The sequence below is a fragment of the Bombus vancouverensis genome, unplaced genomic scaffold (genome assembly GCF_051014615.1).
Source record: "Bombus vancouverensis nearcticus unplaced genomic scaffold, iyBomVanc1_principal scaffold0055, whole genome shotgun sequence".
In the NCBI taxonomy this organism is placed as follows: domain Eukaryota; kingdom Metazoa; phylum Arthropoda; class Insecta; order Hymenoptera; family Apidae; genus Bombus; species Bombus vancouverensis.
The window spans coordinates 41259-69204 of record NW_027468946.1 but is presented as its reverse complement, the minus strand read 5'-3'; the positions used below and the strand labels follow the sequence as shown (position 1 = coordinate 69204).

Sequence of the window (27946 nt, the reverse complement as noted above, 5' to 3'; positions counted from 1 at the left end):
TTGTGCAAACGGTGTTTTCAATTATCGAAAACACCCATCGATCTTCGCCTTCCTCCTCCCACTGTTGGTAAAATATTACCCGTCTTTGGGCAAGGCTGGCGAAATCACACGGGTCCCACACAGAGAGGATCGTTAGAATCATCCTCGATAATTAAACTCAAAAGGCAAGAAAATCGTGGCGACAGAATCCATCGTAGTAAATGAATTGAGTTCTGGTCCTAACGACAAACTACTACAGCGAAATTAAAAGAGAAGAAGAAGTCGAACGTAAAAATAAATTTATATAAAACAACGAACAATCTCACATTCCTATCTAATCCAGCAACGCTAAAATATATATATCTAGCGAATCAAATATATATATATAATAACCTAACCCATTTTACATTCAAATAAAAATCCGTTCAACGAGGAAAAATATTTATTGTACCCAGCTTTAATCCTCTCCCGTGCTAGTATCCCTGCGCATAGCAGGTTAGCCGAAAAGTGAAATTCGTTTACCAGTTGCATTAAGCGTCAGTTAACGCTACTCATTAAACGTAAAAGAAAATAATAAAAATAAAATATTTTGAAATAGTCCTTAGACTATTTCTGGTGGCAGCAACTACCGTATTGATTAAAAACCTAAATCGGAATTAAATACACAATAATATCATTTCAATTTATTTCCTTTCCGATTAAATTCAAAACTCAAACTCAAACTATAAAAAAAAAAAATTTTTCAGTAAAATTTAACTTTAGATTTGTTCGATTTAAACAAATAGATACGTAACAGAATAAGTTAAAATTTTTGGTGGCAGCGGTGGGATACGCTTCACGGAGGATTAAAGTTGGTTTAAACGGTTCGATTCGCTCCACAAAGAATTAAAGTTGTTACGATTATCGATAAAATAGATATCGAAGAAATAATGTCGACTAAATTAGAATCGTTGGACAAAGACATGATCTTGATGTTATCGGAAAAACTTAAAGCATGGGATGCGAATTTTCGCGACATGAGTACAACAATGAATAAATTACAAGACGATGTGCGTTCACTGAAAATAAAAAAAGAAAGCAAGACACCCGTATCATCGTCGATAATTTCCCAAGCGACAATACCGATAGAAGTTAATCCCCAATCAATTAAGTTAAAAGATGCCATAGAGACAGTACCAGTGTTCGACGGACATCGACCCTCGGTATTTCGATTTTTAAGAGCATGCGAACGCGCACAAAACATGGTTCCTAAGCATCAAGAATCTCAGTTAGTAAAATTATTAATGAATAAACTTCGCGGACACGCATTTCTCGCCATAGAAGACACAGAAATAATAAGTTTAAACGATTTCAGGAATAAATTAAAAGATATGTTCGGTCCGGGAAAAACGGTTAACGAATATAAAGGGGAATTAGCTACAATATTTCAACGACCGGGAGAAGATATGTTGGACTACGTAGATCGCGTCAAAGATCTCAGACTGGCGATAATGAACGGGGAAAGGTACGAGTACGGCACCGTATTTCAAGATAGGATAGATCGAGACACGAGGGAAGCTTTCGTTAAGGGGCTCCCAAACGAGATGTATTTACGAGTAAAGATAGCAGGATACCAATCCTTGGACGATGCGTACAGCCAAGCCGTGAAAGCAACACGAGAATTAAAACAAGTGAACAATAGAATTCGATATCAACGTCCGACACCTTCGGATAATTATAACCAAAACAACGCTCAACCACCATACAATAGTATCTATACTGTAAACAACCGCCAGGACTGGAGATTTGTACCGCCGTCGCAGAAACATCTAAACAACCCGAAAATAGAAGAAAATGTCAGGAAAGAAACAAGAGCAATAACTTAGGAAGAAAAACGCATAAATAAATACCTCGATAGAAATCTAAATTAAAAGAGAGATGCTGATCATTTCAACCAATCAACTTTTCAATGCAAACACCATTCCGTTGCTGTGATAAGGGATAATGTCACGTTAAATAATAAAAGGACGCACGGTGCCATAGACAGGATCATGAGTGAGAAATTTTCTGAGTTACCAAACAAGATAAATAATATTAGTGCCAAAGAACTTTCAGACGAAGCAGAAACTAGGAAATTGAACGACGAGACGACAGGCAATGCTTATCCACTGCCTAACATCACAGAGATATTGGACCCGCTGGGAAGTGCAAATTGCCTCTCCACGTTCGACTTGGCAAAGATACAAAAGCAAGACTCCACGAATTTCGTGAATGTTTCAACCATAATAGAAAAAGAGATAGCGAGTGCATCTCACTCAAAAACTTCTATAAAACCATCAGAAGGAAACTTTATCGAACTCAAAGCCAAATCATTAAATTGCAAGGAAGATCACACTATAGAGAATAAAAATATAGCTATCCATAAATCCAAAACAGAATCTATAAGCAAAAAGGTTTGTAATAAAAATTCAAAGAATAATTCCAAATCTACCAAAAATATTCCTAAACGTTCCTTACAAATAAATAATAATTTAATTACAATAAGCACTTCCAGTGAAACTATTCATCCTGAAAAGGTAGAGGAAAATAAAGGTGTTGTGAATAAAGTAAATAAAGAAGAAAAAGGGGTAACTAAGGAAAAGGATTCTAAACATTTTCAAGCTGAAGAAACACAAGTTCAACGAGCTCGAAGAAATCAAAAGGGAGAAAATAGGGAATCACCAGTCGAAGATATATCTAAAAACTTGAATAAATACGCTAGCCATTGGATTATAATTGGATTAAAAATACTTTATTGGTTACTACATCTAATATTTGACGTAGGTAACATAGTAGGTAGTGCTGATCTTATGATTTCCCCAGGAAAATATAGATGGTATCACACTATACTATATACAAAATATTTTTGGGTTAATATGGCTGCGGCACTTTCAAAAATTTGTATCTTGAATGCTATTAGCAAGCAATTGGGTAATTGGATCAATGTCAGTAAACCTGCGTCTTGGCGCAAAATAAAAACTAAAATGAAGGAAAGGAACGAAATTCTCCCCGCACGAATTAGTTTCGGACATCTAGCCAAAGAACCTATTGGTGAAGTAACAATCGAAGAGAACACGGAACCAACATGCGCAGAATATCTCAAAGATCTGTTCAATAAAATTAACACTGTATGACGAATGGCAAGAGAAAATTTGATAAAGTCCAAACTAAGACCAACAATCGACGAATCAACCTTCAAGATTTTAAAACAGGAGACTCGATATATCTATTAAAAGAACCTAGTAAGGAAAATTCTCCCATCAATATATTAGACGACACAAAGTGCTAGAAATCTTGCAGAACAAAACGTCAAGATTGAAGTAAAAGGGATTCCGCGAACGGTGCACTTAAACAAGCTAAAACTAGCGCATAATCGAAATAAACAATGAATAAAGTGATTTCAGTGGGCAACGTAGTGCAGTAGTGTATGTTGTAGTGCTGTTCGTCGAATAATACAGATATCGAACACCTAAAAGGAAAAAGGGAAAATTATTATATGTGTTTCAATTATTGCTTAAATATAAAACGTGTTAACTCAATGAACAATTAACTAGTGAAAGTGAAAGTTACCTTGTGAACAAGTGATCAACATACAAAAAAGTGTACGTGCAAGTATAGGTTATGGATCGTTGTTCGTGGAACATAATGTATGACAGCTACCTAAAATAAATGAATAAATTAGTCTCAATTGTCTCAGTGCAAAATACGAGGTTACTAAGTGTTATAACTATATTGTGGATAAATCAAAAGGAAGTGTGACACTGTTCGTCGAATAATACAGATAGCGAAAACCTAAAAAAGAAAAAAAGAAGGAAAATTATCATGTGTACTTCAATTATTGTTTGAATATACAACGTGTTGATTCAATAAAATTAAAAGAGTGAAAGTGAAAGTTACCTTGTGAACAAGTAATCATCATACGAGAAGGTTTACGTGCAAAATAGGTTATGGATCTCTGTTTGCGAAACACCATGTACAACAGCCAGCTGAAAAATAAATGAACCAATTAACTTCAATTGCCTTAATGCAAAATACAACAGTACTAAATGTTATAACAATACTGTGGAAGCATTGCACTGTTCATCGAACAACACAGATGGCGGAAACCTGAAAAGAAAAGAAGTTTATTACAAGTGCTCCAATTACTGTTTGAATGTGAAACGAGCTAGTTCAACGAATAACTAAAACGGTGAAAGTGCAACTTACCTCATGAACAATTAATCACCATACAAGGAAGCGTACATGCATGAATTTCGCAGACTAACAAGAAGAAATAAAATAGTTGATAAAGTATAGAAAGCGGTTAGAAAATAATCAAGATAGATTAATCGAGAGTTAGTAATAAATGTAACCGGAGTAAAGGGATATTTGGTTATGTATTAATCTACGTAGTATTGTGATGTTAATTTGTAATGCACAATAGTGGTCGCACATACAATGCATTATATATATATATTAAATTAAATAAATTAAACACCACCTTTATGACCACAGATATAAGACGATTGAAGGCAGCCGTAGTAGAAGGCAGCCGTAGTAAGTATCCAAGGCATATCAAAGAATCGGATGATGTTGCGGGAATGATCCAGGTAAGTGATGCAGCAACGAAAGAGTAGAATCTGAAGAATTACAGACAATGTTAATCTAACAAGTAGATTTTAATCACTAATAAAGAAACCAATTCATATCATACACAAAATAATAGCAAATAGCAAGTACATGCAATAATAAATTAATAGGGAAAATAAGAAAGGTTAATAAACACAGGAATAGGTTAGAAATTAATCAAGATAGACTAACTAAATATTAACAACATGACTGAACTCGGTGCAAAAGAATAAAGTTACGCTACACAAAATATCTGGTAACACAATACACAAAAAACATTAACTAAATTAAACAAGACTTATATAAATGCAAGTCACGTATAATCAAAACAATGACTATCGAAATTCGATAACAATACAATCCATGCTATCACATTAAGGTAGCACACGGTATTGACACACACAATATCATGAAACACAAAACAATATTACAAAAACACTACTAAGTAAAATTATAGTGATTAACAATTAATTAACTATTTCAACGACACGCTACTGTTGACATTAAACCAACGCCATACCAAAGATACACGCGAGCGGCCATGTTGAAAAATTCGTCGCCCTCACATACAAATAATAGCCAATACAATGTAATACAGCATCATAATAGTAATGTTAGGTACTAATAAAAAAAAAACAACAACAAAAAAAAAAGGGGGAGAGAGTTAAGGAAAATACATATAATAAATAACAACTAACATAATCATAACATATTATATATATTATATTATATACAGAGATACAGTATTCATACAAGGAACAGGTCCGAATGAAACATATATATATAAAAAAAAAAAAAAGAAAAAAAAAATATATAATATATATATATTAACTATTTTTGTATGTGTGTATAGAACTGATGGCGAATTCATCAACCATTCTCTGAACGTCGGATGGAAGAACATGTAGATGTTGTCCAGACGTTTCACGAGGAATCCAGAGAGCATTTTGAATCTCTGCAGAAAATCCTTCCATGCATGTTCGTTTACAAAAATCTGACAGACATCGAAAGAATTTTTTTTTTAGTCCAAGGAATAGCAATCCGTACCGTAGAACTGTAAAGCATCTGTACGCCACTCACGAAACCAAATACTTTTGCTATCCATCTGTAAACAAACAACATCTATAACTATACATATAATTTTCACTTATGTTTACCAATATATATACACGCATGTTGTAAGGTAGGCAATATTTATAACAATCACGTCCATTGATAATGCAAGTGACTCATAAAAATAAGCCGTCATATTTACCATTGCACGCACATATATATATATATATATTCAAAGACAAGGTACATTTGTAATATTTATTCCTATTGATGATATATACTTATATATTTATAACAATAAAACAAATTCATTTATACTACTTACCAATACGTACGCATATATGTATATAATTATAACCCAAGTAGTATTCATAATATTTATTTTCACTGATAACATGAACGTAAAACCTAAAATAAAACAAGGTTTTAACAATAAAAAAAAGAAGAGAAAAAAAAGGGGGGAAAGGAAAAATAATATAATATATATGAATATAAAAATTTTCTTTTTCTATAAAAGGTTATTCTTATTTCTGATAAACTCGAGAAATGAAAATATTATACCATGATACACTGACATAAAGATACACCACACAGAAGAAACTAATAGAGAACGCTTTAAGCTTGGCAAACTTAACGCCCGACGAATTTGCATACGCCATAACCAAAACCCAGGACACATGGATTTGATCGCAGGAGAAGCGGTCCATATAGTCAAATACATTCCGGTACAAGTAAAAGTACGACATACAACAAAATGCTACTCGGAGCTACCCGTTTGGCAAGGGAATCGCACCACACAAACTCCGCCCGGACGTGCGCCAAACGTGGCGATATTCAGCACCATCGTCGTTGACCATGAGCGGAATATATACCCAAGAGGACCTGGACGCACTACGGGACCACGTCATGTTCCCGGCAGAAAAATTGCAGTCTTAAACACATTGGCCAGAGGAGCGACAGGAAAAACAATCGTCCCTGGAACATTAAACATCCTGGGAATGATGGACGATAACACCGATAACAACCAACGACATCTACATCCGCCTTGAGCGAACTCAGTGACACCATCAGTCAAATTTCCTTTGGAAATTTGAACTTCAAGGGCGGGGGTGTCACGTCCCGCGCTCCGCACGCGCCGTAACAAGAACAAGAAAACTATTCTATACAAAACGCGCGAATAAGGATTTGAATGCACGAACGAACACACGGCGCTACGAAACTAAAGGAAGGATTAACAAAACGGGGGCGACTAATAAATGCAACCAGTATAAAATAAAATAAATAAAACCAGCTAATGGATTGAACGAGTTACGAACCAAACAAATAAACCGGGAAATAAGAATAACTACAAAAGGGGAAATAATTGAAACGCCAGAAATACATGTATATATAAATATATTTTAATCAATCAACTTGGAGAGTCACATATAAGTATAAACATATATGATAGACATGTAATAAACTAGTAAATATTAGAGACAGTGCTTCCAATACTATATTAACAATTTATGAAATATAAGTATATACGAAGTCAAAAACTAATAGTCTAACGAATACATAAAACATACAATATTGTATTAAACATATATATATGTGTGCGCATTCTATCAAACAGATACATACTTAAAACTAGCCTACATTCCGGTAAAGAATTATAAAATAAGAACTACATTACGAAACATGCATGTCTATATATAAATATATAAATTATATTCTAAACTAAACTACTATTAATGTATGCTCTTTCTACATTATTGATTCAAATCGATAATCTAAGATACATACTTAAAACTAGCCTGCATTCCGGTAAAGAATTATAAAATAAGAACTACATTGCAAAACATGCATGTCTCTATGCAAACATATAAAAAATCTATGTATGCTCATTCTACATTATTGATTCAAGTCGATAAACTAAGATACATATTTAAAGCTAGCTTGCGTTCCAGTAAAGAATTATAAAACAAGAATTACATAACGAAACATGCATGTCTCTATGCAAACATATAAAAATCTATGTATGCTCATTCTACATTATTGATTCAAATCGATAATCTAAGATACATATTTAAAACTAGTTTACGTTCCAGTAAAGGATTATAAAATAAGAACTACATTACGAAACATGCATGTCTCTACATAAACATATAAATAATCTATTTTCTAAACTAAAACTACTATAGAACACACAACGCAACACTTGGGACTAAGCGACAACCTGTCGATAGCCCAAACGCTCAAAACGATTAACAGCGCAACGACTTGAGGAATTGGGTACAGAAATTCTACCATCAAACACAAATATGTAAACACACATTAAACGCACAATAATCTAGAAACAAAACCTTCAATACTATGTTGTCACAATACAAGATATATATGTATATATGAAATCAAACGATTGACACATAACCTCAAACACACACCACTATATCACTAAAGAATCTAAATGAAAATCACCTTGCCAGAAATATATACATATATACGTGTGCGTGTGCGTGTTCTATCTTATTAAAAGAAATTAATATAAAATAAATAATTAACATTTCATTTCGTATGCACACTACACGGGCGAGAGAAATATACATATAAATACGTATATATATATATATGTATGTGTGAGTACATATGTTTTATATTATCGAATACTCTATAAAATAAACTACTCAAAACAATAAATAGCGCAATCGAAGAATTACAAAACATTAACCATATTGAAGTGACACACAACATAAACATATATGTATATACGTATATTCACACGAGCTATACTATTGTCATTTTAAAACAATATTAATAAATAAATGTTCTAATTGCGGTAGAATAAGGAAAAACGAGCGACAGACGAAAAATTACTTCGATATCAAACAAAACTAAAGACCCGTTACTAAAACTTTACTGATGACATTTATGAGCAGCCATGTTGGATTTACACGCATCATGGCGACAGGAATATTAGGGATTAATGGGAAACAGGCGCGAGAAACAAATCATGAAAGCATATTGTTAACAATTTTCTTTAATAGATTCTATGAGCGACTACACTGTCAAATGCAAATGTAAAAATATATGTCGGAGAAGCAGGGAGGATAGGGTTGTCGGTGTTTGAGGAGTCTTCATTGAAGGTAGCCATCGTTGCGGTGTAACGAAGATACGATTTATTGACACAGGTATGAATAACACAGGTTTGACAATCTATCACGGCGGTGAGACGTCCGCGACACTAGTGACAGTGATCTCAGGTTCAATAACGAATCCGCGGTCAACGGGATGACAGATAGGCGTTCTCGCTGAATCTAAGTCTGACTCGTAAACGATAATTGCTGAGCGTAAAGACGTTACTCTTTAGTCGACGGGAGCGCGTCAAAGAATGCGCGTCCCGTCCCGATGATTCCACAGAGGAAAACTATACTGGGGTGTGTCTAAGGACACGAGATCATCGGATTCGTCGAGGAAAGCCTTCGTTTAGGAAGTAAGGGAAATTGACGTTGCTGCTAATTGGTCAATCTCCATATCGGTGGTTAGAAAAAGATGCTAGCCGCCCTCGAGGGAAAGTTGCTAGTGGGAGACGCCGTTCGTTAAAAAATATGTCTCCCCTATCTTCCCGTAGTTGGGACAAAGACTGTTTGTCTGTTTGAAGGACTTTAGTTAACTAAACCTTAAGATTTATTACGGGCCCTCGGGCTAGCCGAACATGTACTGCGGAGACGCATCGACATCTGGCAATCATCTTACTCGAAGAATAGGGTCTGCGTGTGGCGAGCCACGGGACAGAAACCGTTGGAATGTTTACTGTCGCGTGTCGCCACGAATATTTCTTTTAAGGAGAGCTATAGAATTATTCCATATGTTTGTTGGGCAAAGCGTTCATCCCTTGACCGCGGCTACGTTGGGCGACAGACTGTCGCCTCGAGCCAAAGCTCACCGTCACTAATCTCGAACAATTACAATCGGATTGAATAACTACAATAGTTTAGTTACAGTTATAGTAGACTTTAGATTGCAATGTTGCGGGGCTATCCGAAGGTTCCGGTGTCCTTTCATCTCCGACATATATATATATATATATATAGTTAATTAAAAAGGGGGAAATATAAAATTAAATATATTTAACAAACGTTAAAATAGACAACACAAAATATATATATATATATATATATATATATTTCGTACATAAAAACAAAATACATCTAAAAATAATATAATAAGGAACCTCTGATGGAAATGCCTCCGCAAACATTGTCCGAACGTCGATCACCAAAGCCTAGGGGAACAACAAAAAAAGGAAAAAACATTAAAATAGCAAAAACAACCATAATATGGGAATATCCAAACTTACGCAAAAATAACTCAAAAGAAGGAGGTCCTTGTTATGGGAGAGCAGCGGAGTTGCGCGTGTTGCCCGAGCAAACTTTGAAATGATAATGATGCTGCAGCCACCAGCCCTTCCACGCGCCGAAGAAACACCGGTAATTCCCACGGTACAGCACGTGGAAGTTTCTCGCGGAAAGGACTAGATCAGCGTGGAATGCTTCAAAATCTCCTAGACGCTAGCTCAGCAGAAACACAGGACTGATAAAAACTAAGTCGAAATATGGAATTTACATTTTGTCACGTACGATTCCAAGAAACCCAAACTGCAACATCCCGATTCCCACGGAAGCGTACCCCCAGAGGACCACCACCCCGTGGGGGATGGCATTATAAATAAGCGTAGCAACATAGCGCAGCGTTCATTATTATAGTGTCCATTCTTCTTATAATTTGCGTTCGTTCATTATTATAGTATTCATTCTTCGCTCATTATTATTCTGGTGAACATTCTTATTACGGTTCATTATTATTCTTCGTTCTTTATTGCGCTCATTACTGCGTTTAGAAATTTGTATAAGTATTTTGCGTTTCGGGGTCTTTAGTTTTTCGGTAAAGAAAAGGGAGTCGCGATTAAATAAAAGAAAATTTTAAGTCCTCATTGCGGTATTAATTCAGTTAGCGAGTCACTCAATCTGTATCGAAATAGCTTAATAAAGTAAAGGTTGATAGAAAACTATATTCGAGATTAAATAATAAACCCAACAAACTTCGACGATCACCGGAACAGCTGGAGTAATGGCACCCGATAGGACCTTTTCCTCAAGGTAAGAAAATTAAATTTAAAAATTTTCTTCTTCTCTGGTAATCTCGTTGTCCTCGAGAATTGAATTAAAACCTCCCATCATCGATTTATTTTCGCGAACGGTTTTAAAGATAGAAACATTGCTTAAATTTTAAACAAAGGTGTTGTCCGCTGTGTCGGCTTGTGCGAACGGTGTTTTCAGCTACTGAAACATCCACTGATCTTCGCATTCCTCCTCCCATTGTTGGTAAAATATTACCCGTCTTTGGGCAAGGCTTGCGAAATCACACAAGTCCCGCACAGAAAGGACTAATAAATATATCGTCGGGGTCAATCGAAAATTGAGAACAATACCGGTATTGCTATTAACCGATATTCTTGCCATCTTTGCATGCGATTATAAGAGAGATATAACAGAACAATTTCCCTTCGAGAATTTAACCAAAAGATCGTTCGCTGTGTTGGCTTGTGCAAACGGTGTTTTCAATTATCGAAAACACCCATCGATCTTCGCCTTCCTCCTCCCACTGTTGGTAAAATATTACCCGTCTTTGGGCAAGGCTGGCGAAATCACACGGGTCCCACACAGAGAGGATCGTTAGAATCATCCTCGATAATTAAACTCAAAAGGCAAGAAAATCGTGGCGACAGAATCCATCGTAGTAAATGAATTGAGTTCTGGTCCTAACGACAAACTACTACAGCGAAATTAAAAGAGAAGAAGAAGTCGAACGTAAAAATAAATTTATATAAAACAACGAACAATCTCACATTCCTATCTAATCCAGCAACGCTAAAATATATATATCTAGCGAATCAAATATATATATATAATAACCTAACCCATTTTACATTCAAATAAAAATCCGTTCAACGAGGAAAAATATTTATTGTACCCAGCTTTAATCCTCTCCCGTGCTAGTATCCCTGCGCATAGCAGGTTAGCCGAAAAGTGAAATTCGTTTACCAGTTGCATTAAGCGTCAGTTAACGCTACTCATTAAACGTAAAAGAAAATAATAAAAATAAGATATTTTGAAATAGTCCTTAGACTATTTCTGGTGGCAGCAACTACCGTATTAATTAAAAACCTAAATCGGAATTAAATACACAATAATATCATTTCAATTTATTTCCTTTCCGACTAAATTCAAAACTCAAACTCAAACTATAAAAAAAAAAAAATTTTTCAGTAAAATTTAACTTTAGATTTGATCGATTTAAACAAATAGATACGTAACACAAAATAGCTCGCAAATCGCGAAGATTTCGTCGATTTTAATGAAATCTAGCCGTCATTTCCTTCCCGTTGGAGATATTTCGACGTTTAAGCACTCGTTGAACTCCATTTCACAGTGCTAATGCAATGCACTACCATTTAAGCGTGGAAACAAGCAAAATAGCTCGCAAATCGCGAAGATTTCGTCGATTTTAATGAAACCTAGCCGTCATTTCCTTCCCGTTGGAGATATTTCGACGTTTAAGCGCTCGTTGAACTCCATTTCACAGTGCTAATGCAATGCACTACCGTTTCAGCGTCGAAACAAGCAAAATAGCTCGCAAATCGCGAAAATTTCGTCGATTTTGATGAAATCTAGCCGTCAATTCCTTCCCGTAGGAGATATTTCGACGTTTAAGCGCTCGTAGAGCTCCATTTCACAGTGCTAATGCAATGCACTACCGTTTAAGCGTCGAAACAAGCAAGATAGCTAGCAAATCGCGAAGATTTCGTCGATTTTGTCGAAAACTAACTGTCATTTCCTTCCTGTTGGAGATATTTCGACGTTTAAGAGCTCGTTGAACTCCATTTCACAGTGCAAATGCAATGCACTACCGTTTAAGCGTCGCTACAAGCAAGATAGCTCGCAAATCGCGAAGATTTCGTCGATTTTGAAGAAATCTAGTGTTTCGTATCAATTTGTTTAAATCGATCAAATCTTAAGTTTAAATTTTACTGGAAAAATTTTTTTTTTATAGTTTGAGTTTTGATTTTTATCTGAAGGGAAATAAATTGAAATGATATTATTGTGTATGAAATATAAAGATTTAGAATTCTAATTGATACGGTAGTTGCTGCCACCAGAAATAGTGTTTTTGTAATATTGTTTTGTGTTTCATGATATTGTGTGTGTCAATACCGTGTGCTACCTTAATGTGATAGCATGGATTGTATTGTTATCGAATTTCGATAGTCATTGTTTTGATTATACGTGACTTGCATTTATATAAGTCTTGTTTAATTTAGTTAATGTTTTTTGTGTATTGTGTTACCAGATATTTTGTGTAGCGTAACTTTATTCTTTTGCACCGAGTTCAGTCATGTTGTTAATATTTAGTTAGTCTATCTTGATTAATTTCTAACCTATTCCTGTGTTTATTAACCTTTCTTATTTTCCCTATTAATTTATTATTGCATGTACTTGCTATTTGCTATTATTTTGTGTATGATATGAATTGGTTTCTTTATTAGTGATTAAAATCTACTTGTTAGATTAACATTGTCTGTAATTCTTCAGATTCTACTCTTTCGTTGCTGCATCACTTACCTGGATCATTCCCGCAACATCATCCGATTCTTTGATATGCCTTGGATACTTACTACGGCTGCCTTCTACTACGGCTGCCTTCAATCGTCTTATATCTGTGGTCATAAAGGTGGTGTTTAATTTATTTAATTTAATATATATATATAATGCATTGTATGTGCGACCACTATTGTGCATTACAAATTAACATCACAATACTACGTAGATTAATACATAACCAAATATCCCTTTACTCCGGTTACATTTATTACTAACTCTCGATTAATCTATCTTGATTATTTTCTAACCGCTTTCTATACTTTATCAACTATTTTATTTCTTCTTGTTAGTCTGCGAAATTCATGCATGTACGCTTCCTTGTATGGTGATTAATTGTTCATGAGGTAAGTTGCACTTTCACCGTTTTAGTTATTCGTTGAACTAGCTCGTTTCACATTCAAACAGTAATTGGAGCACTTGTAATAAACTTCTTTTCTTTTCAGGTTTCCGCCATCTGTGTTGTTCGATGAACAGTGCAATGCTTCCACAGTATTGTTATAACATTTAGTACTGTTGTATTTTGCATTAAGGCAATTGAAGTTAATTGGTTCATTTATTTTTCAGCTGGCTGTTGTACATGGTGTTTCGCAAACAGAGATCCATAACCTATTTTGCACGTAAACCTTCTCGTATGATGATTACTTGTTCACAAGGTAACTTTCACTTTCACTCTTTTAATTTTATTGAATCAACACGTTGTATATTCAAACAATAATTGAAGTACACATGATAATTTTCCTTCTTTTTTTCTTTTTTAGGTTTTCGCTATCTGTATTATTCGACGAACAGTGTCACACTTCCTTTTGATTTATCCACAATATAGTTATAACACTTAGTAACCTCGTATTTTGCACTGAGACAATTGAGACTAATTTATTCATTTATTTTAGGTAGCTGTCATACATTATGTTCCACGAACAACGATCCATAACCTATACTTGCACGTACACTTTTTTGTATGTTGATCACTTGTTCACAAGGTAACTTTCACTTTCACTAGTTAATTGTTCATTGAGTTAACACGTTTTATATTTAAGCAATAATTGAAACACATATAATAATTTTCCCTTTTTCCTTTTAGGTGTTCGATATCTGTATTATTCGACGAACAGCACTACAACATACACTACTGCACTACGTTGCCCACTGAAATCACTTTATTCATTGTTTATTTCGATTATGCGCTAGTTTTAGCTTGTTTAAGTGCACCGTTCGCGGAATCCCTTTTACTTCAATCTTGACGTTTTGTTCTGCAAGATTTCTAGCACTTTGTGTCGTCTAATATATTGATGGGAGAATTTTCCTTACTAGGTTCTTTTAATAGATATATCGAGTCTCCTGTTTTAAAATCTTGAAGGTTGATTCGTCGATTGTTGGTCTTAGTTTGGACTTTATCAAATTTTCTCTTGCCATTCGTCATACAGTGTTAATTTTATTGAACAGATCTTTGAGATATTCTGCGCATGTTGGTTCCGTGTTCTCTTCGATTGTTACTTCACCAATAGGTTCTTTGGCTAGATGTCCGAAACTAATTCGTGCGGGGAGAATTTCGTTCCTTTCCTTCATTTTAGTTTTTATTTTGCGCCAAGACGCAGGTTTACTGACATTGATCCAATTACCCAATTGCTTGCTAATAGCATTCAAGATACAAATTTTTGAAAGTGCCGCAGCCATATTAACCCAAAAATATTTTGTATATAGTATAGTGTGATACCATCTATATTTTCCTGGGGAAATCATAAGATCAGCACTACCTACTATGTTACCTACGTCAAATATTAGATGTAGTAACCAATAAAGTATTTTTAATCCAATTATAATCCAATGGCTAGCGTATTTATTCAAGTTTTTAGATATATCTTCGACTGGTGATTCCCTATTTTCTCCCTTTTGATTTCTTCGAGCTCGTTGAACTTGTGTTTCTTCAGCTTGAAAATGTTTAGAATCCTTTTCCTTAGTTACCCCTTTTTCTTCTTTATTTACTTTATTCACAACACCTTTATTTTCCTCTACCTTTTCAGGATGAATAGTTTCACTGGAAGTGCTTATTGTAATTAAATTATTATTTATTTGTAAGGAACGTTTAGGAATATTTTTGGTAGATTTGGAATTATTCTTTGAATTTTTATTACAAACCTTTTTGCTTATAGATTCTGTTTTGGATTTATGGATAGCTATATTTTTATTCTCTATAGTGTGATCTTCCTTGCAATTTAATGATTTGGCTTTGAGTTCGATAAAGTTTCCTTCTGATGGTTTTATAGAAGTTTTTGAGTGAGATGCACTCGCTATCTCTTTTTCTATTATGGTTGAAACATTCACGAAATTCGTGGAGTCTTGCTTTTGTATCTTTGCCAAGTCGAACGTGGAGAGGCAATTTGCACTTCCCAGCGGGTCCAATATCTCTGTGATGTTAGGCAGTGGATAAGCATTGCCTGTCGTCTCGTCGTTCAATTTCCTAGTTTCTGCTTCGTCTGAAAGTTCTTTGGCACTAATATTATTTATCTTGTTTGGTAACTCAGAAAATTTCTCACTCATGATCCTGTCTATGGCACCGTGCGTCCTTTTATTATTTAACGTGACATTATCCCTTATCACAGCAACGGAATGGTGTTTGCATTGAAAAGTTGATTGGTTGAAATGATCAGCATCTCTCTTTTGATTTAGATTTCTATCGAGGTATTTATTTATGCGTTTTTCTTCCTAAGTTATTGCTCTTGTTTCTTTCCTGACATTTTCTTCTATTTTCGGGTTGTTTAGATGTTTCTGCGACGGCGGTACAAATCTCCAGTCCTGGCGGTTGTTTACAGTATAGATACTATTGTATGGTGGTTGAGCGTTGTTTTGGTTATAATTATCCGAAGGTGTCGGACGTTGATATCGAATTCTATTGTTCACTTGTTTTAATTCTCGTGTTGCTTTCACGGCTTGGCTGTACGCATCGTCCAAGGATTGGTATCCTGCTATCTTTACTCGTAAATACATCTCGTTTGGGAGCCCCTTAACGAAAGCTTCCCTCGTGTCTCGATCTATCCTATCTTGAAATACGGTGCCGTACTCGTACCTTTCCCCGTTCATTATCGCCAGTCTGAGATCTTTGACGCGATCTACGTAGTCCAACATATCTTCTCCCGGTCGTTGAAATATTGTAGCTAATTCCCCTTTATATTCGTTAACCGTTTTTCCCGGACCGAACATATCTTTTAATTTATTCCTGAAATCGTTTAAACTTATTATTTCTGTGTCTTCTATGGCGAGAAATGCGTGTCCGCGAAGTTTATTCATTAATAATTTTACTAACTGAGATTCTTGATGCTTAGGAACCATGTTTTGTGCGCGTTCGCATGCTCTTAAAAATCGAAATACCGAGGGTCGATGTCCGTCGAACACTGGTACTGTCTCTATGGCATCTTTTAACTTAATTGATTGGGGATTAACTTCTATCGGTATTGTCGCTTGGGAAATTATCGACGATGATACGGGTGTCTTGCTTTCTTTTTTTATTTTCAGTGAACGCACATCGTCTTGTAATTTATTCATTGTTGTACTCATGTCGCGAAAATTCGCATCCCATGCTTTAAGTTTTTCCGATAACATCAAGATCATGTCTTTGTCCAACGATTCTAATTTAGTCGACATTATTTCTTCGATATCTATTTTATCGATAATCGTAACAACTTTAATTCTTTGTGGAGCGAATCGAACCGTTTAAACCAACTTTAATCCTCCGTGAAGCGTATCCCACCGCTGCCACCAAAAATTTTAACTTATTCTGTTACGTATCTATTTGTTTAAATCGAACAAATCTAAAGTTAAATTTTACTGAAAAATTTTTTTTTTTTATAGTTTGAGTTTGAGTTTTGAATTTAATCGGAAAGGAAATAAATTGAAATGATATTATTGTGTATTTAATTCCGATTTAGGTTTTTAATCAATACGGTAGTTGCTGCCACCAGAAATAGTCTAAGGACTATTTCAAAATATTTTATTTTTATTATTTTCTTTTACGTTTAATGAGTAGCGTTAACTGACGCTTAATGCAACTGGTAAACGAATTTCACTTTTCGGCTAACCTGCTATGTTACGCCGGGCGACTCTCTACCTGGCCCAGGTCACACACCGCGGGCCAGACGGACACCAGATGTCCGCTCTTCCGTACGGCGTACCCTCAATAGCCTTAAGCATCCGTCATAAACCCGAGTCACTTGCCTGCAAAGGTCCTTTAAACAAAACAAACATCTGGTTCCGAGGAATTTCTAAACACTATTGTCTACCACGGCTGGACAAGGGAAAGTTGGTTTTTCTCACGCACGCTGCAACCTTCCTCCCACTAACCACTTTCTCTCGAGGGTGGTTAAGACCCTTCGGTTAACCAATTAACAGCGAAACCTGTTTCCCTCACTCTCTTAACTAACATCGGCACCAACAAATCCGATGGTCCCGTGCGCTAGACACACCCATCCTTAGCTTTCCTCCGACACAGCATCGTCACTCAACTTCACTTCTTCTACATCGTTGGAAAAGTCAACTACTAAGCATAACGCGAGAGTCGGTCTCGGTATTGTCGAGCATACATTTCCTCTCCTAAATATCTCATAGTGCTACGTCCACTAATACATTGAATCCAATTATAAGAGCCCTGCTCTAACACACATGTCTATCTTAGCTTCGTGCGACAAGTTGTTAATTACTTATTTCTCTACGTCAGTGTAATCTAAGTGCTGGAAACATATAATTTATAATTCTGTGAATCACAGGGTTATACAACCTCAATCACCCCTATTATCTCAACGGAAATCAGGGGATCGATCAATTCGTGGTGTCGATTGTTATAATCGTAACGGGGATTTACGACCCCCGTTGACGTCTCTCCTTGCGATTGCGTCTCCCCGCGATTGGTCGAATAAACATGCTATGTGCAGGGATACTGGCACGGGAGAGGATTAAAGCTGGGTGCAATAAATATTTTTCCTCGTTGAACGGATTTTTATTTGGACGTAGAATTGCTTAGGTTATTATATATATGTATTTTATTAGCTGGATATATATATTCTAGCGTTGCTGGATTGGATAGGAATGTGAAATTTTTTCGTTGTTTTATATAAATTTACTTTTACGTTTGACTTCTTCTTCTCTTTTAATTTCGCTGTAGTAGTTTGCCGTTAGAACCGAAACTCACTTCATTTACTACGATGTATTTTGTTACCACGATTTTCTTGCCTTTTGAGTTTAATAATCGAGGATGATTCTAACGATCCTCTCTGTGTGGGACTCGTGTGATTTCGCAAGCCTTGCCCAAAGACGGATAATATTTCACCAACAGTGGGTGGAGGAATGCGAAGATCGATGGGTGTTTTCGATAATCGAAAACACCGTTTGCACAAGCCAACACAGCGAACGAGCTTTTGGTTAAATTCTCGAAGGGAAATTGTTCTGTTATTTCTCTCTTATAATCGCATGCAATGATGGCAAGAATATCGGTTAATAGCAATGCCGGTATTGTTCTTAATTTTCGATTGACCCCGACGATGTATTAAATAGTCCTTTCTGTGCGGGACTTGTGTGATTTCGCAAGCCTTGCCCAAAGACGGGTAATATTTTACCAACAATGGGAGGAGGAATGCGAAGATCAGTGGATGTTTCAGTAGCTGAAAACACTGTTCGCACAAGCCGACACAGCGGACAACACCTTTGTTTAAAATTTAAACAATGATTCTATCTTCAAAACCGTTCACGAAAATAAAACGAGATCAATGATAGGAAGTTCTGATTCAATTCTCGAGGGCAACGAGATTATCAGAGAAGAAGGAAATTTTCAAAATTAATTTTCTTACCTTGAGGAGTAGGTGCTGTCTGGTGCCATTACCTCAGCCGCTCCGGTGGTCGTCGAAGTTTTTGTTGGGTTTATTATTTGAACTCGAATATAGTTTACTATCAACTCTTACTTTATTTATCTATTTTAATACAGACTGAGCAATTTACTTAGCTGGATTAATACCGCAATTACAATGCGCGTTTGTGTCTAAGCGATGAAATGAGGACTTCGAAGATAAAATTTTCTTTTACTTAATCGCGACTCTCTTTTCTTTACCGGAAAACTAAAGACCCCGAAACGCAAAATACTATACAAAATTTCTAAACGCAGTGATGAGCGCAATAATGAACGTAGTAACAAAATAATAATGAGCCGTAATAACAAACGATCACAAGAATTATGAACAAACTAATGAGCAAAGAATAATGAACACTATAAAAAATGAACGAACGCAAATTATAAGAAGAATGGACACTATAATAATGAACAAAGAATAATGAACACTATAATAATGAGCGCTGCGCTATGTTGCTACGCTTATTTATAATGCCATCCCCCACGGGGTGGTGGTCCGCTGGGGGTACGCTTCCGTGGGAATCGGGATGTTGCAGTTTGGGTTTCTTGGAATCGTACGTGACAAAATGTAAATTCCGTATTTCGACTTAGTTTTTATCGGTCCTGTGTTTCTGCTGAGCTAGCGTCTAGGAGATTTGAAGCATTCCATGCTGATCTAGTCCTTTCCGCGAGAGACTTCCACGTGCTGTACCGTGGGAATTACCGGTGTTTCTTCGGCGCGTGGAAGGGCTGGTGGCTGCAGCATCATTATCATTTCAATGTTTGCTCGGGCAACACGCACAATTCCGCTGCTCTCCCATAACAAGGACCTCCTCCTTCGAGTTGTTTTGCGTAAGTTTGGATGTTTGCATATTATGGTTGTTTTTGTGATTTTGATTGTTTTTCCTTTTTTTTTTTTTTGTTATTTCCCTAGGCTTCGGTGATCGACGTTCGAACAATGTTTGCGGAGTCATTTCCATCAGAGGTTCCTATCCAGACTTCTCTGGTACGTATTTAGTATTGTTTTTAGTCCGCTTGATTCGTCCTGTTTCGTTTTATTTAAAATATACTGTGTTGTTTTCAGCGCAAGCGAAAGAGGGATTCCGAAGAACCCATGGGCGACTCGGGAAGACCCATCAAACGCATGCGGCCCTGTGATAAACCACAAGTATCAGAGTGGTTGGAGGAACTATTGAACATTGGTGCCGAGGCCGTGTCGAAATTGAGCTTTGACGATTTGGTTACTTTCGACGAGAGTTTCTTCGATGCAGAGACCGTCGTATTGGAGTGGGAACCCCCTCTGGTTGAAATCGTTGATACCGATCGTTGTGTGAAAGTTCGTTTTGCAAATGAAATTCCCGGAGAGGTTTTGGAGGCACATCTTCGTCACCATGCTTCTGGGAGAAAGGGAATTTCCCCTGTTGTGCGTTATTGGTGTATGCGTGAGTTCAGCGAACTTTGTTCTGGAGCTCCTTGCTACGATTTTGATTTAGTGTAGCTGCTTCAATTTCGTTGGTTCGCTGTTTGATGTTCCTTATTATTATTATTTTTTAGATGTATTTTGTTTTGTGTTCAATATATATATATATATATACATTTTAAATGTGATAGTGTTAGGTTATCTATTTTATGTTTGTTATTTATTTAATTTTATATTTCCCCCCTTTTTAATTAATTATATATATATATTTTTACATTTGTAGTTGCGCATAGAATTTATTTAAGAAAAGTGTTAACAATGTGTTTTCATGATTTGTTTCTCGCGCCTGACTTCCATTAATCCCTAATATTCCTGTCGCCATGACGCGTGTAAATCCAACATGGCTGCTGATAAATGTCATCAGTAAAGTTTTAGTGACGGGTCTTTAGTTTTGTTTGATATCGAAGTAATTTTTCGTCTGTCACTCGTTTTCCCTTATTCTACCGCAATTAGAACATTTATTTATTAATATTGTTTTAAAGTGACAATAGTATAGCTCGTGTGAATATACGTATATATATATATATATATATATGTTTATGTTGTGTGTCACTTCAATATGGCTAATGTTTTGTAATTCTTCGATTGCGTTATTTATTGTTTTGAGTAGTTTATTTTATATAGTATTATAAAACATATGTACTCACACATATATATGTATATATATATATACGTATTTATATGTATATTTCTCTCGCCCGTGTAGTGTGCATACGAAATGAAATGTTAATTATTTATTTTATATTAACTTCTTTTAATAAGATAGAATACGCACACGCACACGTATATATGTATATATTTCTGGCAAAGTGATTTTCATTTAGATTCTTTAGTGATATAGTGTTGTGTATTTGAGGTTATGTGTCAATCATTTGATTTCATATATACATATGTATCTTGTATTGTGACAACATAGTATTGAAGGTTTTGTTTCTAGATTATTGTGCGTTTAATGTGTGTTTACATATTTGTGTTTGATGGTAGAATTTCTGTACCCAATTCCTCAAGTCGTTGCGCTGTTAATCGTTTTGAGCGTTTGGGCTATCGACAGGTTGTCGCTTAGTCCCAAGTGTTGCGTTGTGTGTTCTATAGTAGGTTTAGTTTAGAAAATAGATTATTTATATGTTTATGTAGAAACATGCATGTTTCTTAATGTAGTTCTTATTTTATAATGCTTTACCGGCTAGTTTTAAGTATGTATCTTAGATTGTAGAATGCACATAGATTAGTAGTAGCTTAGAATATAGATTTTTATAGGTTTGTATAGAGACATGCATGTTTCGTAGCGTAGTTCTTATTTTATAACTCTTTACCGGAACGTAGGCTAGTTTTAAGTATGTATCTTAGATTATCGATTTGAATCAATAATGTAGAAAGAGCATACATTAATAGTAGTTTAGTTTAGAATATAATTTATATATTTATATATAGACATGCATGTTTCGTAATGTAGTTCTTATTTTATAATTCTTTACCAGAACGTAGGCTAGTTTTAAGTATATATCTGTTTGATAGAATGCGCACACATATATATATGTTTCTGACAATGTAACTTTTATTTCTTTAATAATACAATATTGTATGTTTTATGTATTCGTTAGACTATTAGTTTTTAACTTTGTATATACTTATATTTCATAAATTGATAATATTGTATTTGTTGCATAGTATTATAAGCACTAACTCTAATATTTACTAGTTTATTACATGTCTAGCATATATGTTTATACTTATATGTAACTCTCCAAATTGATTGATTAAAATATATTTATATATACATGTATTTCTGGCGTTTCAATTATTTCCTCTTTTGTAGTTATTCTTATTTCCCGGTTTATTTGTTTGGTTCGTAACTCGTTCAATCCGTTAGCTGGTTTTATTTATTTTATTTTATACTGGTTGCATTTATTAGTCGCCCCCGTTTTGTTAATCCTTCCTTTAGTTTCGTAGCGCCGTGTGTTCGTTCGTGCATTCAAATCCTTATTCGCGCGTTTTGTATAGAATAGTTTTCTTGTTCTTGTTACGGCGCGTGCGGAGCGCGGGACGTGACACCCCCGCCCTTGAAGTTCAAATTTCCAAAGGAAATTTGACTGATGGTGTCACTGAGTTCGCTCAAGGCGGATGTAGATGTCGTTGGTTGTTGAGTGACTACCGGTGTTATCGTCCATCATTCCCAGGATGTTTACTGTTCCAGGGACGATTGTTTTTCCTGTCGCTCCTCTGGCCAATGTGTTTAAGACTGCAGTTTTTTCTGCCGGGAACACGACGTGGTCCCGTAGTGCGTCCAGGTCCTCTTGGGTATATATTCCGCTCATGGTCAACGACGATGGTGCTGAATATCGCCACGTTTGGCGCACGTCCGGGCGGAGTTTGTGTGGTGCCATTCCCTTGCCAAACGGGTAGCTCCGAGTAGCATTTTGTTGTATGTCGTACTTTTACTTGTACCGGAATGTATTTGACTATATGGACCGCTTCTCCTGCGATCAGAGCCATGTGTCCTGGGTTTTGGTTATGGTGTATGCAAATTCGTCGGGCGTTAAGTTTGCCAAGCTTAAAGCGTTCTCTATTAGTTTCTTCTGCGTGGTACATCTTTGTGTCAATATATCATGGTACAATGTTGTCATTTGTCGTTTAATATGTTTCTCTACGTAAATGAATTTTGAGTTGACGTATGCGAATATGTCCAAGTTTTCGACTGCTGTCTTGCTTTTGGAGATAAACGTATTTTCTCTTGTTGTTTCTAACAGGAACAATTTGGGGTGTTCAGTGGATAGTAGGGTATATCCACACAGTGGCTGTTCTCCGGTTTTAGTCAGTGCAAATGTTACTTCTTGCGTTGTTAGTGCGTAAACTGGTTGTGCTGATTCCCTGTTGGTTTTTATTTCCTGGATCTTTGTAGCAATTCCTTCATATAGCACATCGTACTGATCAAATTTGCATGGTGAGGGTAGTTGTGGTTGCCAATAAGTGTATCCGTCTTCAGCGTCTAGACAGTTTCCTTCGCTAAAGGTACATACCGTTCCTGATTTCAGTAGAATTTTGTTCGCCTCGATCCGTACTGGCACAACTGCTGATTTTAAACTTATCCTTACTGTGGCTTGTACGACGACCTTTTCCCAGCTCCCGTATGGTTCTACATACTGTGTTCCCTGGCAGCTGCCGTCGTCTGTTAACTTGCCGGCTAGGACAAGCGACCTTGTTTCTGTTGCATTATCTTTTAGGCCAACTATAAGGTTTTGTGGTCCGAGTGAAAACGTGCCGTCTTGGTGCATCCTTGCACATTGTTGGGCGGTTGTTTCATGGAGGTATTCGGCGAATCCACTATGCACCGCCGACGTGTGGGAGTGCATGCCACAGTAATATATAATTCGAGTTATTTGCACCTTGCATTGCCTTACGCTGGTAAATTCAAATTCTGAGAGTTGCAGTAGTTGTATATAAATATCTTGGGTTTCAGTCATCGTAGGCTGTATGCTGCAGTCCCCGATGGAGTTTAGAGAGATAGTGGTAACGTTGAGGTGGTTGCCATTGCAGTCATATCCTACCAGGCCGTATGCTATTTTGATGAGGGTAAGTACGATGACCAGGCGATTCATCTTCCTATTAACAATTTATTAAATTGTTTCTTACTCTCGAGTTTATTAGAAATAAGAATAACCTTTTATTATTATTAATATATAAAAAAAAAATTTATATTTATATGTTTTTTTTTCTCTTTTTTTTTGTTAAAACCTTGTTTTATTTTAGGTTTTATGTACTTGTTATCAGTGAAAATAAATATCATGAATGCTACCTGGGTTATAATTATATACATATATGCATACGAATTGGTAAGTAATATAGATGAGATTTGTTTTATCGTTATAAATATATAAGTATATATTATCAATAGGAATAGATATTACAATTATAGCTTGTCTTTGAATATATATATATATATATATGTGCGTGTAATGGTAAATATGACGACTTATTTTACGAGTCACTTGCATTATCAATGGAAGTGGGTGTCATAGATATCGCCTACTTTACAACATGCGTGTATATATATATTGGTAAACATAAGTGAAAATTATATGCATAATTATAAATGTTGTTTGTTTACAGGTGGATAGCATCAGTATTTGGTCTTGTGCGTAGCATACAAGTACTTTATAGTTCTACGGCGCGGATTGCTATTCCTTGAACTAAAAAGTTTCTTTCAAGGTGAGTTAGATTAGTGTAAACGATCATGCATTGGAGGCATGATATAGCGGGTTGTAGGTCCGCTAGGTTTATATCACACATACGACAGTATGATATTCGTGTTCTTGCAGGTACTCCGCATATGAAATGAGTGGGTGGGTCGTCACATAGGTCCTGGTCGTCTGGATCTAAGTTATCGAAACAGTCTTGACAAAGATGACCGTTATCTAAATGGTAGACAGAACGTATCAACCGAACACAGAGGCAAGACTGAACATCCTCCGTCGCTTCCAGATCGAATGCGGGTACGGGCCCGTCTGAGTCCTCTATGTTAGGGTTGATGAACTCGCCACCTGTTCTGTACATACATACGAAAACAGTTAATATATATATATTTTATAATTTTTATAAGTTTTGTTCGGACCTATCCCTTTGTACAAATACTGTATCCCTGTATGTGGTATAATATATAATATGTTATGGTTATGTTAGTTGTTATTTATTATATATATTTTCCTTATCTCTCTCCCTCTTTTTCTTTCCCTTTTTTTTTATTATTTTTTGTTCAGTACCTAGCATTGCTATTATAATGCTGTATTACATTGTATTGGCTATTATTTGTGTTGAGGTGCGTATGTGTGGGGTGCGCGCGACGAATTTTCAACATGGTCGGTTGCGTGTATCGTTTGTTTAATGTCAACAGTAGCGTGTTGTTGAAATAGCTAATTTGTTAATCATTATAATTTATTTTGTAGTGTTTCTGTAATATTGTTTTGTGTTTCATGATATTGTGTGTGTCAATACCGTGTGCTACCTTAATGCGATAGCATTGATTGTGTTGTTTTCGAATTTCGATAGTCATTGTTTTGATTATACGTGACTCGCATTTATATAAGTCTTGTTTAACTTAGTTAATGCTTTTTTTTTGTGTATTGTGTTACCAGATATTTTGTGTAGCGTAACTTTATTCTTTTGCACTGAGTTCAGTCATGTTGTTAATATTTAGTTAGTCTATCTTGATTAATTTCTAATCTATTCCTGTGTTTATTAACCTTTCTTATTTTCCCTATTAATTTATTATTGCATGTACTTGCTATTTGCTATTATTTTGTGTATGATATGAGTTAGTTCCCTTATTAGTGATTAAAATCTACTTGTTAGATTAACATTGTCTGTAATTCTTCAGATTCTACTCTTTCGATGCTGCATCACTTACCTAGATCATTCCCACATCATCTGATTCTTCAATATGCCTTGGATACTTACTACGGTTGTCTTCAATCGTCTTATATCTGTGGCCATAAAGGTATTCTTTAGTTTATTCAGTTTAATATGTGTATAATGCATTGTGTGTGTGACCGCTATTGTGCATTACAAAATCCGCTTCTACATGTTAGATATAATATTATAACAATACTACGTAGATTAATACATAATAAGATATTCTTTTACTTTCAATTAACCTATCTTAATTATTTTCTAACCACTTTCTACACTTATCAGCTATTTTATTTCTTTTTGTTAATCTGCGACATTCATGCATGTACACTTCCTTGTATGGTGATTAATTGTTCACGAGGTAAGTTGCACTTTCACTGTTTTAGTCATTCGTTGAACTAACACGTTTCACATTCAAACATTAATCGGAGCACTCGTAATAAACTTCTTTTCCTTTTCAGGTTTCCGCTATCTGTGTTGTTCGACGAACAGTGGCATGCTTCCATAGTATTGTTATGACATTTAGTACTGTTGTATCTTGCATTAAGGCAGTTGAAGTTAATTTGTTCATTTATTTTTCAGTTGGCTGTTGTACATGGTGTTCCGCAAACAGGGAGCCATAACCTATTTTGCACGTAAACCTTCTTGTATGATGATCACTTGTTCACAAGGTAACTTTCACTTCCATTCTTTTAATTATTTATTGAATCAACACGTTGTATATTCAAACAATAATTGGAGTACACCTGATAATTTTCTTTTTTCCTTTTAGGTTTTCGCTATCTGTATTATTCGACGAACAGTGTCACACTTCCTTTTGATTTATCCACAATATAGTTATAACACTTAGTAACCTTGTATTTTGCACTGAGACAATTGAGACTAATTTATTCACTTATTTTAGGTAGCTGTCATACATTATGTTCAGCGAACAACGATCCATAACCTATACTTGCACTTACACTTCCTTGTATGTTGATCACTTGTTCACAAGGTAACTTTCACTTTCACTAGTTAATTATTCATTGAGTTAACACGTTTTATATTTAAGCAATAATTGGAGCACATATAATAATTTTCCTTTTTTTCTTTTAGGTGTTCGATATCTGTATTATTCGACGAACAGCATTACAACATACACTACTGCACTACGTTGCTCACTGAAATCACTTTATTCATTGCTTATTTCGGTTATGCGCTAGTTTTAGCTTGTTTAAGTGCACCGTTCGCGGAATCCCTTTTACTTCAATCTTGACGTTTTGTTCTGCAAGATTTCTAGCACTTTGTGTCGTCTAATATATTGATGGGAGAATTTTCCTTACTAGGTTCTTTTAATAGATATATCGAGTCTCCTGTTTTAAAATCCTGGGGGTTTATTCGTCGGTCGTAATATTCCTTTGATCTTAGTTTGGATTTTATCAAATTTTCTCTTGCCATTCGTTGTACGGTGTTAATTTTATCGAACAGGTCTTCGAGATATTCTGCGTATGTTGGTTCCATGTTCTCTTCGATCATTACTTCACCAGTAGGTTCTCTGGCTAGATGTCCAAAAACTAATTCGTGCGGGGAGAATTTCGTTCCTTCGTGTACAGAGGTATTATAGGAAAACATAGCTAATTCTACCCATTCGTCCCAATTTCTGGAATTTTCAATGTATAATTTGAGATATTCAATCAGTACGTGGTGAGATCTTTCGATTGAACCGTTACTTTGTGGATGATATGCCGTCGTGGTATATTGTTTGATGCGGAATCTCTTTGCTACTTTCTTCATTAGTGAGGATGTAAAGTTCGTTCCTTGATCAGTGAGAATAGCTCTCGGTGATCCGAAACGACA

General features: G+C 35.6%; 3 protein-coding genes, 1 long non-coding RNA gene and 1 pseudogene across 7 annotated transcripts; 2 read left to right on the top strand and 3 right to left on the bottom strand.

Annotated features, from left to right (window-relative positions):
- Positions 1-2722: 2722 nt before the first annotated feature.
- On the bottom strand, positions 2723-6949 carry LOC143304812 (uncharacterized). Its single transcript, XR_013061443.1, has 6 exons — positions 6234-6949; positions 5984-6066; positions 5126-5710; positions 4478-4616; positions 3568-3983; positions 2723-3466 (listed from the first exon to the last, which is right to left on the bottom strand). It is a non-coding gene; the product is annotated as an uncharacterized LOC143304812 (long non-coding RNA).
- Positions 6950-9803: 2854 nt separating this feature from the next.
- LOC143304811 (uncharacterized) lies at positions 9804-15896 on the bottom strand. The gene is made up of 2 exons (XM_076627294.1): positions 9998-15896; positions 9804-9922 (listed from the first exon to the last, which is right to left on the bottom strand). Exon 1 carries the CDS (start codon positions 15894-15896, stop codon positions 14775-14777), a length of 1122 nt encoding a protein of 373 aa, XP_076483409.1. The 3' UTR covers positions 9804-9922; positions 9998-14774.
- On the top strand, positions 13302-27328 carry LOC143304814 (uncharacterized). Of its 3 annotated transcripts, XM_076627298.1 has the most exons (6): positions 13302-13428; positions 26079-26198; positions 26572-26617; positions 26693-26781; positions 27015-27104; positions 27206-27328. In XM_076627298.1, the coding sequence occupies exons 1-5, from the start codon at positions 13356-13358 to the stop codon at positions 27053-27055; spliced, it is 369 nt and encodes a 122-aa protein (XP_076483413.1). In that variant the 5' UTR covers positions 13302-13355; the 3' UTR covers positions 27056-27104; positions 27206-27328. The 3 variants fall into 3 exon arrangements, with proteins under 3 accessions (XP_076483413.1, XP_076483412.1, XP_076483411.1); XM_076627297.1 differs by lacking the exon at positions 27206-27328 and having other exon boundaries at positions 26883-27021; XM_076627296.1 differs by lacking the exons at positions 27015-27104; positions 27206-27328 and having other exon boundaries at positions 26693-26882.
- On the top strand, positions 19947-25378 carry LOC117158202 (uncharacterized). Its single transcript, XM_076627295.1, has 6 exons — positions 19947-20079; positions 20162-20233; positions 20312-24277; positions 24455-24537; positions 24815-24913; positions 25024-25378. Exons 2-3 carry the CDS (start codon positions 20186-20188, stop codon positions 20723-20725), a joined length of 462 nt encoding a protein of 153 aa, XP_076483410.1. The 5' UTR covers positions 19947-20079; positions 20162-20185; the 3' UTR covers positions 20726-24277; positions 24455-24537; positions 24815-24913; positions 25024-25378.
- LOC143304810 (uncharacterized) lies at positions 22241-25135 on the bottom strand (annotated as a pseudogene). The gene is made up of 2 exons (XR_013061442.1): positions 24997-25135; positions 22241-24307 (listed from the first exon to the last, which is right to left on the bottom strand). The product of XR_013061442.1 is annotated as an uncharacterized LOC143304810 (transcript).
- Positions 27329-27946: the final 618 nt, after the last annotated feature.

Excerpts from the sequence above, each read along its gene's own strand:
- LOC143304811 (XM_076627294.1), bottom strand. The coding sequence starts at position 15,896 with ATGAGTGAGAAATTTTCTGAGTTACCAAACAAGATAAATAATATTAGT.
- LOC117158202 (XM_076627295.1), top strand. The coding sequence starts at position 20,186 with ATGTTTGCGGAGTCATTTCCATCAGAGGTTCCTATCCAGACTTCTCTG. Across the intron at positions 20,234-20,311 it reads TTCCTATCCAGACTTCTCTG|CGCAAGCGAAAGAGGGATTC; the intron begins GTACGTATTTAG and ends TGTTGTTTTCAG.
- LOC143304814 (XM_076627296.1), top strand. The coding sequence starts at position 13,356 with ATGCCTTGGATACTTACTACGGCTGCCTTCTACTACGGCTGCCTTCAA. Across the intron at positions 13,429-26,078 it reads TTATATCTGTGGTCATAAAG|ATTCTACTCTTTCGATGCTG; the intron begins GTGGTGTTTAAT and ends GTAATTCTTCAG. Across the intron at positions 26,618-26,692 it reads AACAGTGGCATGCTTCCATA|TTGGCTGTTGTACATGGTGT; the intron begins GTATTGTTATGA and ends TTTATTTTTCAG.